At 44.8% G+C, this 14,233-nt stretch overlaps 1 protein-coding gene across 2 annotated transcripts; it reads right to left on the reverse strand.

The window, feature by feature from the left end:
* Positions 1–2,655: 2,655 nt before the first annotated feature.
* HOXB8 (homeobox B8) lies at positions 2,656–4,499 on the reverse strand. 2 transcript variants are annotated; one of them, XM_009899911.2, is made up of 2 exons: positions 4,079–4,499; positions 2,656–2,980 (listed from the first exon to the last, which is right to left on the reverse strand). In XM_009899911.2, the coding sequence occupies exons 1-2, from the start codon at positions 4,497–4,499 to the stop codon at positions 2,676–2,678; spliced, it is 726 nt and encodes a 241-aa protein (XP_009898213.1). In that variant the 3' UTR covers positions 2,656–2,675. The 2 variants fall into 2 exon arrangements, with proteins under 2 accessions (XP_009898213.1, XP_009898212.1); XM_009899910.2 differs by having other exon boundaries at positions 2,656–2,983.
* Between the last annotated feature and the right edge of the window lie 9,734 nt (positions 4,500–14,233).

A 14,233-nucleotide genomic window follows, 5' to 3' on the forward strand; every position in this document is an offset into this window, starting at 1 on the left:
ATTTATCAAATATGATAAATAATTGATGCGATATGAACAAAAAAAAAAGAAAAAGAAAAAGGGGGGGAAAAAATTCCCTTCGCGATGTGTGCTAGAAAGGGTGAAATTGGGCTGCAATCGATAAGCAACCTGTAATCAGTTTTCAGCTTAAAGCGAGGGAGAAAGAGGGGGGGAAAAATAAAAGGGGGGGAGGGATGGGGTTGGGGAGGTTGAGGAGAGGGTGTGTATGTGTGTGGGGGGGTGTGGGGGTGTAAAAGCACGTTGCTGATAAACCAGCGTCTCCCTCTCGGTTTCTCTCTGGTGGAGGAAAAGGAAGGGAGCTCTATTCATCCCTTTATTGATCCCGTCTAAAATTCCCTCCTTCGCACCAATTCTCCAGCAGCTCCGAGATACTTTTTTTTTTCCCCCATGATATTATACAGAATTCCCTCCCCCTTCTTTGACCTTCTCCACCCTCAGCCCCATCCTCGACCCCCTCCCTCCAAAAAAAAAAAACAAAAAAAAAAAAAAAGGAAGAAGAAAAAGACAAATGTCTCATTGATACCTAATAGTTTCAATTTTTTTTCGCCTCTAAATGCCATTCATCTCCTATATTTAATTTATTCCAGTGCCACGGGCTTTGAGCTTCGCATTGAGCTGGCATTTGCTTTTCTTGTGGCGAAAAATAAAGAGCTCCCAGATCCCTTGTTCAGCGTGTCAGCGCTTCTGCAGGACTCAATTACAGCTAGAAGTAAAACCTGACCAGCTGGCTGATTTGCTTTCTGCTGGAGAAGCAGAGAGAGAGAGAGAGAGAGAGAGAGAGAGACCTTCCAAAATGTGATCTGCCTCTTTTTTTCCCCCCCCCCATCCTTTTTTTTCCTTTCAAAGAGAGGGATGGTTGTGGAGGGAGAAAGGTTTTAGAAAGAAAGTCCTACAGACAGAGAGAAACAGTCCAGACAATGGTGGATGAGTACCCAGGGCTTGTGGTGTTGTCTCCTTTCCCCAAGGTTATGTTGTAAGGGGATGGGTTGTGCATCCCCGCACTCCTCTGCTGCCATGGCAGGGCAGCTCGGGAAGGGAAAGGAGCAGAAAAGCAGCTCAGCTGCGCGACTGGCAATTTATTTTCGCAGCGAGATGAGTGGGAGGAAAGGAGAGGAGAGGAGGGGAGGGAAAGGACGCGGGGGAGAGACCCAGAGCTGGGTTTCGTCTTGTGGGGAGAGTGGGGTGAGCGAGAAGAGAAGGAGAAAGGAGGAAAGAGGAAGGGGGATAAAAAACCAAAAAGCAACACAAACCAGCACACGTTACCTTCAGGAAGGATTTCCACACAGCCTCCCAACCTGTCACCACCCAGGAACTGTTAGAAACAACAACAAGAGCAGAAGCCATGGCAGTTGCCCCGACCCCCTCCCCTTTCCCCACGACTCCCAGGCAGCAGCTCCCCCGGCCCCAGCCCGTCCCAGCAGCGATCCAGCCCCTCCAGCATCTCTCCAGGCAAAGAAGTCTTTGATGGCCAGGGCTGCAGCTCTGACACAATTGACTTTTATTTCCTTTCTATCAAAGTGGTCCTGGAGGAAATGGAGCAGGGTAAAAGAATGATGTCACGGAATTCTCGCTTGTAAACTTTATTGTAACTTTCTTCCGCTGCTTCCAGGTTTAGACAATAGAACAAAGTGATGAAAGAACAACAAAATATATCATTAGTTCCCCCAATAAAGTAATTCACGTATACAGTATACATTCTTTTTCACAGTTAAACCTAAAGATCACTTTACAACTTGCTTCACTGTGCGCATGCTAACTAAAGGAGAGGAAAAACGCTTTTTTTTGTCTATTTTTTTTTGTCTTTTCCCCCTTTTTTTCTTTTTAAGACACATTTAAAATTTGGGAAAAAAAATAATCAAAAGAAAAAAAAATAAAAAGAAAGAAGTCCCGAACCAAAGAAAAGAAGTGAGGAAAGTAAGGAGAGAAAGAGAGAGGGAAAAAAAAATAGAGATAACTATAGCATAAATAGGCAGTTTCATGTTGTTGGGATGTTTGTTTCAATAGCTACCTCTGGTACATACAGATAAACCCACCCCCACCCCCACCCCCCCGAAAAAAAACCCCAACAAACCAAAACCAAACCACAAACCCAAACCAAACCAAAACATTAAACCAATCAACCAACCAACAACAACAAAAAAAAAGAGGTGGAAAATCAACAAATAAAAAGTGCACAAATGTAATTTCACGTAACTCCTATAGCGTTTTAAGCTATGTTAACCAACCCCCACCCCGCCCACCCCCCACCCCAAGAAAGAAGAAAGAGACAGAGAGAAAGACAGAGAGAGAGAGAGAAAATTTCACAGTCAGGTTTTACATAAGCTATTGCGTTACACTACCACTAGTTAATAACTGGCAAAAAAAAGGCAGGAGAGAGCTCCCGATCCCTTCTGCATACTGGGCATTGTATGAAAGGATAATCAGGGAAGTGGTGCTTACAGCTATATTGTTTTACAGCAATAAAGGGGTGGTGGTGTTTTTTTTTTTTGTGGTTGTGGGTTTCCCCCCCCCCCCCCCCCCTTCTCTTTTCTATGCATTGTTGGTTGTTTCTTTTTTTCCCCCCACCCCTCCCTTACATTAACTGCCATTAACGTGGGGCTCAGGGGCTCTTCCACCCCAGTAGCGCTTGCCTTTTCAGTCCTTAAAAATCCCTTTTATTTCTTGTCCGCCTTCTGTGCTTCCCCTTCCTCGTCCACCTCCTGGGCTCTTTCCATTTTCTGTTTTTCCAGTTCTTCCTGCTCGCATTTGCTGCTGGGAAACTTGTCTTTGTTGTTTTCCTTTTTCCATTTCATCCTCCTGTTCTGGAACCAGATTTTGACCTGCCTTTCTGTCAATCCCAGGGCATGCGAGACCTCGATCCTCCGTTTGCGGGTCAGGTAGGGATTAAATAGAAATTCCTTCTCCAGTTCCAGGGTCTGGTAGCGGCTGTAGGTTTGCCTCCCCCTCCTCCGTCCAGCGGCTGCTGGGGAATTGCAAAGGTTGGGTGGAAGAGGGGAAGAAGAGAAGGAGGTTTTGAAAGATACATAAACCAGGCTCGGCAATAGGCACACACAGGCTCACACACACTCACAGACACAGGGACTGGGGAGGGTGGGGGGAGGAAGAAAAGGACTTGCAGGAGCAAAGGCAGGAAGCAAAGAGGGAGAGGGAAAGGCTCCTGTGGAATATTATTAAAGGGAAGATGGTTATAAAGGAAAGAGGTGATGGTGGCAGGGGAGAGGTGGGGAGAGGGGGGAGGAGGTCACCCACCAGCCCACTCCGAGCAGCCCAGCTAAGCCCTGCACTTGCACACTTATGAATACCAGAATCACAACAACAACAACAGGGCTCCGGTTCTTTGGGATCACCCCCTTAAAATAAAAGAATTTTTTTAAATCAAGAGCTGCAACCCGGGGAGACTAAGCAGCAACCCCCCCCATGCCCCCTCCTGCACACCCCCACCCCGCACCCCCCTCCTCGAAATCCCAAATCAAACGCAAAACAAAAATGAAGGGTCTTTTTAAGGCTATAAAAGTGCCATAAACTTTAAGGACGCTTCCTTCCACAGAAAGCCCGGCTCGCTCAGCACCCCAGAAGAAAAGGTCTCCTTCAGGGTAATTAAACTATAAAGCAATTTACAAGTGCAAAAGTTTACCCCCATAAAGCAGTAAAATACAGTCGCTGGGGAAGAAAAAGGGAGCGAAAAGCAAGCGAGCAGGAAAGAGGGGCAGAAAGCAGGCAAGAGGGGCAGAAAGCAAGGAAGAGGGGTAGAAAACAAGTGAGAGGGGCAGAAAGCAAACAAGAAGGGCAGAAAGCAGGCAAGAAGGGCAGAAAGCAGGCAAGAAGGGCAGAGAGGAGGCAAGAGGGGCAGAACGAAAGCAAGAGGAGTAGAAAGCAAACAAGAGGAGCAGAAAACAAACAAGGGCAGAAACCAAGCAAAAGAAGCAGAAAGCATGCAAGAGGGGCAGAAAACAAGCAAGAGAGCCAGAAAGAAAGCAAGAGGAGGAGAAAGCAAGCAAGAGGGCTACTTTCTGGGCTCAGGAAATGCCTCCTCGCTGTCCTTTCCATCTCGCCTCACCTTGCGGTCGCATCCAAGGGAAAAGCTGGGTCGGAGAAGGGCTTTGCTCCGAGCTCTCCGCCTCCTCTCCAAGGCCGCTGGCAGCGAGCTTGCAGTCCGTGTACTGCACCAAGTCCGACTCCTGGGCGCTGAAGAGGCTCTGCCTTTGCAAGGGGTCGTAGCCATAGAAGTTGCTGGGGTCCCCATGGCACGCCACGGCGCAGGGATTCTGTTGGTAAGGGGAGCTGGAGAGTGAGGATGCTCCGTGGTAAAACTCCTGGATTTGGGTCGGATGCTGGAAGGTGCCCCCCGTGCTGGGTCCGTACACCACCGTGGGTCTGCCCCCAAGATCCTGAGCGAACCCACAGTCATAATAATTGGGACGTAAGGAGTCCCCGGTTTTGTATTTGGAGAAGAGTGAGTTGACAAAATAAGAGCTCATTGTAATTGGAATAAGAATAGTAGTTTGGAGGAGGAAGGAGGAGGGAGAAGAGAGGAGGAAAAAAAAAAAAAAAAAAAAGCCCGGGGAAAAAAAAAAAAAAAAGAAAAAAAAATAAAAAGACAACAAAACAACTGGAATCTATTAGCCAAAAAAGAAAGCGCTAAGATGCTAAGCAACGCCACTTTGTGATTTCCAGGAATATAAAAGGAGGATATAATCAAAACTCTAAGCCTGCATGATATTGAATTCTTTCCTCTCTCTCTCTTCCCCCCCCCCCGCCCCCCCCCAGCCCCTCCGACCAACCCCACAAAAAAAAAAAAAAAAAAATCGCCACTTAAAGAGTTCTCGCTTTACATTTCCAAGAAGAGATGCCAGTTCATAAACAGTTTTCAGTGATTTACTTCAGCGCAAATGAGTTGTTTCATATTTTGCAGTGTCTTTTCATGATCATTTGCATCTATTACCAAAACCTCATCCTATTGGCTTCTCCTTACTCCACACGGACTCTGCACCGCATGATTGTGAAAGGAAGAGTGTGAGAGAATAAAGAAGGAAAAGCAAGCGAGGGGGAGAGAGAGAGAGAGAGAGAGAGAGAGAGAGGGAGCGAGAGCGAGAGGGGAAGGGAGAAGGAGGTGGGGTGAATATACGGATTAAATATGTTTAACTACCTACATTAATGAGATATCGCTCGCCTCACAACAAATCACATACCTAGACCACCCAAAAGATTGATTTTTGGGGAGTGTTGGAAAAATTAAAGAGAAGCGCTGGCAGTCGTTAATTTCGCAATTTTAACGAGGCAGTTTTAGCCTTTTTAAATGTCAGGGTCGCTTTGGAAAACTGTAAAAGAACACGATTTAATTGCTACCAGTTTTAAAAGGTCCTATAAATGTAATTGGTATTTTAATACAAGTTATCAAATCATACAGCTTCTTACCCTAAACATATTTTAAAACAAACGAGGTAGTCATATTTAACATTTTAATGATCAATTTCCCTTATTATTGATAAAGGTTTAACTATCGCATGAAGGGAATTGCATTTGTAATGGCCCCCAAAAAAATAAGGCTGTAAACTGTTTAACAAACTATAAAACGCCATAAAGCCGAGGATGTTGTTGTTGTTTATACCGCACTACATAAAAAGCCGTTAAGGATTTTACGAGTTCGTTCCTCCACTGCTATAAAGCAGCGGTTTCGATTGGACCCGTCCGCATTACAGCGAGATGTGGAGGTGTCAATATTGAATTAAAATGATTATAGTTTTTCATATATAACATTGACTTTTTGTGTCTTTCTCCCTCTCTCTCTCTCTCTCTCCTGCAGAAAACCCCCTCCCGGTTTCCTCCTCCTCCTCCCCCCCCCCCAACCCCAGCACCGAGGACTTGCTCAAGATGTGCTTGGGGTGTGCGTGTGGGGGGGGAACGATTGCGAACTCGCAAGTATTGTGTTGCTTATCACAGCCAGAACAGAACCTTTATGGTCAGTAACTGATGGCTGGTCTCCACCTCACCCCCTCCTCAATAACTTCACTTTTTTTTTTTCCCTTTTAATTTTTGTTGGGTTTTCCTTAATGAAAACCGGGGAGATAAATGGGGGTGTTGGGCTGAGGGAAGAAGAAGCGAGAGGCTTTTTTTTTTTTGTTTCTCCTTTTATTGGCATTTGGTAACAACGGAGCAAACTTACCCCTAAGATGCCAACGCTGCAATTTTCCACCGTCTAAACACACAGGGGGTAGATTTGGAAAATTCATTTTATCGCACTCAGCAAATATTCACCGAGACGTCTCGCAGCTCATCACGACCCCAAAACCCTCCCAACCCAAAGGTTGCCCCAACCTAACAGCCTCGCTGCTCATCCTCCAAGCCCCTCGTGATGCCAGCTCTATTTTCCAAGCCTTCAACAAGAGTTAAAGACACTCTTTTAAATCTCAATATACGTGTTGGTGGGTTGTTGGGTGTTGTGTGGGGTTTTTTTGTGCCCCCTTTGCCCTGGGTTGATTTCTGCGGGTTTGGGACGAGAAAGGTGAATTAAAGATGGTTTTACTCTTGCCTGCCTTCATCTGAGGGATAATTTTTAACATCCACAACGTGGAAAAGAAGGGAGGGGGGGAAAAAAAAAGTTGAAATGTTTCAGCTAGTTTGTCTTGCTAGGGCTTTGGTTAAAAAAATACTTGAATTAAAACTAGCAGTGGGAATAGGCAGGGAATTAAAGAAGACGGAAAGAGAGAGAGAGAGAGAGAAAGAAAGAAAACAAAGATAGTAACGGAATGAAACTTTAAAACCATCCTTAGAGAAATAATTTAAGTAAATACGTTTCCTTTATTTTGTGCAGGGATCATTTCAGTCGTGTCTAAGAGCCTTTGCAAGTAATTATTGCTGTTGGAGTACTTGCAGTGGTATAATTAAGGCTTTCCCCCCACCTCCCTAAAAGACAAGTTAACATTTTATTTTTTCCTCAACACTTTTATTGTCCATTGAGCAGATTTTTGGTTTCATCTTTGAACATAAAAGCCCAGAAGTGGTGCACACAAGTAAATAGAGCTCTGCAGCCCGGCGTGGGGATGCTCGATGCTGGAATTTTCAAGCAAGGAAAACAAAAAAGGACCAGAAAAAAAAAACAAACACAAAGAAGAAAAATCAACCCAAGGAATCGATTCAAGTGTTTTGGGTTTTTTTATGTTAAGGGAAGGAATTATCTTCTGCTGCGTGGATTTACAGGCGAGCTCCCATCTAGTGGAGTTTATAAAGTGAAAAATCGCAGGAATTCCCGGTCAGACCTAAACCCCGGGAAGGTGGGAACGAAGTTGTTCTTGGAAGTTGCCAGTTTTTATCAAGTGCGGTCAGGATTTTATGGGCGTGATGCGAGGGTAACTCACCAATGCATCAGAAATCAATGGCTGATCTTAAATCATCCCCTTTACTGTACTCAGATTCCTGATGAAAGGAAAATGTTTCTATTATAAGGAAAAACAAGCGGGGCTGTGCGTGCGGTGTGTGAGAGAGGAGATAATTTATAAATACCCAGTGGGGGAAAGATTTATTGGGAATTCATAAGGAAAAAAAAATTAATAAATAAAAGCCCTAACCCCAAACCTAGGTAAACCTCCACTTCTCACTGCTCTGCCGTCTCCTAGGCGCCGTTTCCCCGTGTTTTCTTCCTCTATTTCTGCTCATATTTGTATTTAATCTCGTATTATTGAAGCGGAACCTTGAGATGTTTTAACTTTGCCTCTTACAAACAAACAAACAAACAAACACAGCGGCAAAAAAATAATAATCCCCAACACAAAACAACCAAACCCCAATATGTCGTATCCTGTGCGTTGCTTGAATTTGTCACCTTCTTCCCCACCTCCCCTCCTTCAAAACGCTGCTGATGGGGAAAGGTTGGAATTTTTAGCGTCACTTCGGGGGGAAACATTTACCCCGGAACATATCTGGTGGTAACAATTGGGCAGAAAACCTCTTTTTGACGCGATTGCCACCGTGTTATTTGGAATTGAAGGTCTGGGGCGCACGAGTCATGTTTGTCCTGTAATTCCGAAGGAACAAAGGCCGAAATAAAAGTGAAGCCACGGAGTTAAAAGTTGAGTTGTGGGTTTGGTTTTTTTTTTTTTTGGCGTGTGCTGAGGGCACGGATCCCAACCCGTGGTGAGTCAAGTAGGTGTCACAAAACCATGTACATTTAAAACTTTTGGTATCTGATAGCACTTAAAACATTTAGTATCTGATAGCATTAAGAAATATATATTTCCAAACATTTTAAGCGCAGATTTTGGGCAGTTTCATTAAAAAAAAAAAAACCGGGGCAACCATCCCCAAAATGAGGAGTTCAACTTCTAACAAACCATAAATTGTTGGTTTGGGGTTTTTTTTTTGGTCAATGTTTCTGAATTTAAAAGATATAAAATAAAGAGCTGAGAAACCGCAGGTCGCCCTATGGAGTGAGGGGGCAAAAGTCCCGATTTTGTGGGGGTATTTTTTACTGTTTCCTCCCCGAAATCTGGGAGCCACTCTTCTGTCCAAGCTTCGCTTAGCGTAAATCTTGGGTTTGGAGATAATTAAGCTGTCCTCCCACCTCCAGCTGAGCTAGGAAAAGACAAAACCCGATGGATTTAAATTGTTATTTTCTTTTCCTCCTCTGTAAATGAACACTTAAGACATTTTCGTGTCCCACCTCTCCCTGCAGCCCCTCCAGGTTCGCTCTTCGTTTCAGGGTTTTTAGCCCCGCAACGTTTACCCCATCATAAAAATAAGTAGAAATAAAGAGCTGTAACCTCTCAGATCGCCAAACCGGCGATAATTAACCCGATATTTTCTGTCGGGGGCCCATTCCCACACCGCCTTGATGACATCAAGGTGTTACGCGGTGCCCCGCGGAAGACACGCGTCTAACGTGGAGCAAGGGCGCCACCTCGCGGCGCGACACGGCTCTGCAGCTTCCTCCGCGGGGGCGCGGGAAGATAGGAAAGGGGGAGCGCAACAAAATATTAGTGCGCGTGTGCTTGTCCCGTTTGGACTAGGAAAATAAAAGCAATTAAAAGCGATGGGAGTGAAAGAGGGAGAAAAAAGAGGAATTTGGGGGGTTGGTCTCCTTCATCCTGCAGCGCTGAAGTTTTTAAGCGCAGGGAGCTGCATCATCCGAGTCACTTTACCCGGCAATAAAAAAAAAGGGGGGTGGGGGGAATGGGTTTGCTTTTGAAAACCGCTATTGTTTCAAATTCCGAGACTAAACAATTGGTCATTCTTGCTCTGGAGGGGGAAGGCCAGGGCTGTAAACCGATAAAGAGCTTCCCAAGCCCAGACGTCTCGCCAGAACTTCGAGTGTGTAGAGAAGGGGGGTAGGGGGGAGGAGAAGTGGGGGGGGACGATTTGCCCCTCTGTGTGTGTGTGTGTGTTGTTGTTGTTGTTGCGTGCATGGCTCAGCGTTCTGGCAGCCTGGAATTGCTTTAAAGAGCAGGGGGGGCCGGGGGGGGGAGGCGAGAAAGAAGAAGAAGAAAAAAGAACAAAGGGAATCATCCAGCGCGCTGGATTTTCACGGCATCTGCAAGAGAAGAATAAATTAGCAAAAGTCCCTCCCCACCTTTTCTCTACCTCTTTTCCTTATATTTTAACTACCCCACTCCCTCCCTTAGTTAAAAAAAAAAATATATATATATATATAAAGAAAGCGATAGAGGGGAAACTCTTTCTATGACTGAGGCAGAAAGAAGAACATTTACACGTTGGGTTTCCCCACATTCCCAAGTCGTTGGAGTAATTTAGGAGTTCCTGAAAGTTTTCTTGCACTGTTTGCTTTACAGCCGTTTAGTTCCTTAACCTTCAGAAATTTATACCCTATAAAGTTTTATAGCGGTCATATTCTTTTATTGCAGCACACTGCACTGAATTTTCCCTTTTTTTTTCCCCCTCTTTTTTTTTTTTTTTGTTGTATTTTATGACAAGTTACTTCCCTTTCTCTCTCTTCCTCTCAGTAAGCTCCAAATATCTCTCTTCTTCTTTTGTTTTCTTTTCAGAGCTGCCCCAAAGAAAGGAATTCTTTCTTTTTCTTCCCCCCCCCCCCCCCCCTTTCTTTTTTGTTTTTGTTTTAAGTGGTGAAATATTGCCCCGATGTTAAAAATTAGTGGAAAACAAATTCCTGTTTATATTTCTCTCTACCTGCTTCCCGCAGGGCTGAGCAGGTCTTGGGGGCTTGCTTGTTTGTTTGTTTGTTTGTTTGAAATACAGAGATAGAAACGCTTCCCCCAGCTCTTCTGTTTCTTCATTGAGCAATGCAACGTCAAAACGAATTTAAGGACGGAATTCGAGGAACTTCTGATGGAGCCCTTGGAAAAAGGAACCGCGTGTCAAAGCCGAGGTGATGCCAAGGAGGGGAAGCGGGGTGGGGTTTCCCACTGTTTGTTTTGAGTTTCTAATTATTTCTCTCTTTTTTTTTTTTTCCCCCCTTAGTAAAGTTTTTCTTGGACGGTAGGAGACTAAAGGAAAAAACAACCAACTCATAAAAGTCCGAAACGAAGCTGGTTCGCTCCGTGCCTCAGCTTCTGGTCCCCTGAAAGCTGGTGAGGGATGATGCAAAGATTAAAACCTCCCCCCGCAAAAAAAAAACCCAACCCCACAACCCAAAACAACCCCAACAGCAAAACCCAAACAAATAAACGAGCAAGCAAAAAACCCCCAAACATAAATGAATAAACAAGAAAACATCGGGGAGGGTAACCAGGGATTTAATATCTCCGGTTTAAATATAAATGTATTTAAATGTAGCAGGCTCGGTGGGACCAAGGAAGCACTTACTGTACCAAGACTTGGTACAGACAACACGCTCAAAAAGATCCTTTTAATACCCTTAACGAGCCACTAAAGACGCGGGAAAACCCCAGGAAAAAAAAAACCAACCGAACACCTATTTCTGACGTTTTAAGACGAAGCAGTATAACACAATGACATATCTGTGCCGTTGTTCTAAAATCGATTTTTATTCTGGAGCATTAAACATCTCTGGAAAATACATCCGGGCTGATGCTACAGAAAACAGGGGTTTCACAGTTGTGTTTGTTTTGGTTTTTTTCTCCTCTTTTCCTTTTTTTTTTTTTTTCCCCACTTTTTTGTCCCTTTTTTTTTTTTTTTTTTTTAAGTAACCTTATTTCCTAACAAAATGAACTAACGTTTTCAATTCTATTTAAAAAGAAGCTGATATCGTCGTCTTAAAAATACCCGGCTCTTTACTACAACTCTAAGGAAAGTGAAAACAACCCCCCTACCCCCCAAAAAATATTATATATATATATATCTTTATATATATATATATATATAAACCCACGTTTCTAAATCCGAGTGGCTTATGGGTTGCGAACATCAATTAAGTCCCGGATAAGGAAATCAAACAAACAAAGAAAACAACACAACGTAATAATGAGAGTTTAGGCAAGTCCGCGCTCAGCTGGAGGGATGAGGAACGCACCGATTCAGCCCGAAGCAGGTTTGAAATGCGTCCATCCTTGAGAAGAACCAAAGCAAGCTGAAATATTTGGCTGCTCAGCTCAAACACAACTAACTCCTCTCTCTCGACCCCGCTAAGCATCGCTTTAAAAGGAATCTGGGTTTACAGAAATCATTCTGCTGCCACCAACTTTTTCTTCTTCTTTATTTTTTTGTGGTTCTTTTCCTCAGCTCAAAATGTCTCTGAAACTGTTTTTCTTCACTTGAGTTTTGAGGAAGGAGGATGGGGTGGGTTTTTTTTGGGGGGGGGAGGGAGACCGATGCAGAGCAAAGTTTGGTTCCATTTCACTCCCTCTGGCAACAGAACAGTTAAATTTGGAAGCCCCCAAGGAGCTACTTCATGGTGGAAAGTTTTACATGAGAAAGTCTGGGCATTAAAACACAAAACAAACTAAAACACGGCCCCAAACTTTCCGAGGAATGGTCTTAAACACTTAAGGTCTGGTTTCTTGTCGAGTGGAAGATTTTTTTTCAGTTCCCCCCCCCCCCCAACTCCCTTGAAAGTGGTGGAAATTTCAGTGCACCGAGGCGCAGCTACTTGATTCTTATCTCTGGATCATGAAGAAGGGGAGGGTAGGGGGGGGTGAAGAGAAAGGCAGGAACACTTTCCAAAAACGCCAATCTGCCTATCGCCTCTTCCCAGAGCAATCTCTGTTCAGCAGATAAAAGTGGCCTCAGGAAACCTGACGCTAAGGATTACACGAGATCTTCTGAGCTCCGATTTGCAGCCGTTTGCTTTGATACACAGCAGAAATAAATGTCCTTTCTCTATTTTTTCACACTCCCCACCCCTCCTCCCTATTCGAGCAAGCCACCTTGCACTTGCCTTGTTCCTGTAAAACTTCCTGGCAGCTAAATGTAGAAATTTCCACTCTTTAACATAAAAAATGTTAAAATAATTATAATAAAAAGAGAGAGGTTTTATTTCGGTATTTTCCATCCACTATCCACTGCAGGACTCTTCGCAGACTTAAAAAGCCACAGTAGAAACAGAAAACGAGCTTCAACAGTCACAGAAACACAACCACAAACACAGTTTACAATACCCACCATATAATCAACTGGTACTAATCCCCCCCCCCCGAAAAAAACCTTCCCCCCCTCACCCTCTACACTCCATTCTACCCCCCAACCCCCCCAAGCCCCAACACCCCACCCACCCTCCCAAGCCCCAGCTCCTTTCCCAAAACAAAGTTAAGTCTTACAGAGATAAAGGGAAACCAAGTCCCGCCCGGGCGGGATGGAAAAATCTCCATCGGGTCTGTCAGAGGAGAAATCAGCTCCGGCCGACATGGCATGAGCCCAGCGAGGTCTATATTTGATACTCTAACTGGTTCTTCGGGTTGAGGATGAGGATGAGGAGAAGCAGCGCGAAGCCGCCGCATCCCTATCGCCGGTACCACCGGCGGGATGAAGCGGCTCCTTTCCCGGCGTGGCACTGGGCCCCGGCGAAAAGTGGGTGGCAATGGGAAAGAAACATGCCAGCGACCGAAGAAAAACAACCCAAAACCTCAAGCCAACACAAAACAACCCCATCCCAACACAACCCCCCCACCCCCCACCCCGACATTCAAGTATTAAAAGCATCTCAGCGAACAGGAAAGGAGAGGGGGGGGGGGGGAAAGGAATACACCCAAAGGCTGGGGTGGGCTCTTTATCTCTGCAACAGCCTTCTGCTTTAGGAAACAAAACAACAAAACAAAACCAACAACAAAACAAAAAGTCAATTCACAATAAATTATAAATATGCTAGCACTAAGAACACAACCTTTCCCCCTCCCTTATAGCTCTACTAAGGTAGTTTTTTAACTAGAAAACCCCATTCTTCCTCTCCTCTAAAAGTTAGGAATAAGTTGGCAGGGGTTCTTCCGCCCCTTTTTCTCCTCAATAATTTACAATGCGGCTCCGAGAGTGCCCCCCACACACACACTCTCTCTCGCCTCCCTCCCCGTCTTTTCTCTTTTTCTAAGTGACCCAGTATAAAACTACCAGATGAGGAGGGTTTGTTTGGGGGCTTTTTTGCCTGTAAAAGATATTTACTAAACTTTCAGGTCAAAGTCACATCTCTGCTGTGGCCAGATTCAAACTCACCAGAAAAAAAAAATCCTGCATATTAATAATATTAATTAAAAAGTATTTAGAAAGGAAGAACTGAATGAAAAGGAAAATCGGAGCTGGGGAGGGGGGGGAAGGGGGGTGGGGGTGGGAGAGGAAAGGAAAAGCAAAGAAAAGGAAAAGGGGAAAGAGAAAAGACCAAAAAAAAAAAGAGAGAAAAGAACAAGAGAGAAAATAAAAATGAAACAAACAACAACCAAAAAAGAGAGAACCCAGCACAGTTGGAAGTTGGGCTGTCACGAATCGACTACCCGGGTAGAAAGTTGGCGAATAGAAAATGATTTGTTGGGTGCAATTAAACGCAAGTCTTACGAATGTGTCTGTCTTGCAGGAGTTTTAATTAAACCGTCTGCTTCCTTGGGCACCTCGACGTGTGGGTGTGCGCTGCTTAAGGGGGTGTGAGTGTGTCTGAGTGTGCCAGAGAGGGTGGTGGAGGGTATTTGAGGGGGTGCTTGAGTTTGTGAGCATGTCTGAGTGTGCCAGAGAGGGTGGTGGAGGGTATTTGAGGGGGTGTGTGAGAGGGCTTCTGAGTGGGTTCGAGGGGGGTTGAAGGGTTCGAGGGGGTGTTTGAGGGAGTTGGAGGGAGGTTGAGGGTGCGTTTAAGTAGGTGAGAGGGATT

Source organism: Dryobates pubescens, chromosome 36 (assembly GCF_014839835.1).
Source record: "Dryobates pubescens isolate bDryPub1 chromosome 36, bDryPub1.pri, whole genome shotgun sequence".
In the NCBI taxonomy this organism is placed as follows: Eukaryota; Metazoa; Chordata; class Aves; order Piciformes; family Picidae; genus Dryobates; species Dryobates pubescens.

What these genes read in the sequence shown, in the direction of transcription:
- HOXB8 (XM_009899910.2), bottom strand. Translation starts at nt 4,499, where the DNA reads ATGAGCTCTTATTTTGTCAACTCACTCTTCTCCAAATACAAAACCGGG. An exon ending in CCCTTGGATGCGACCGCAAG is followed by an intron (nt 2,984 to 4,078) that starts GTGAGGCGAGAT and finishes GCAATTCCCCAG; the next exon opens with CAGCCGCTGGACGGAGGAGG.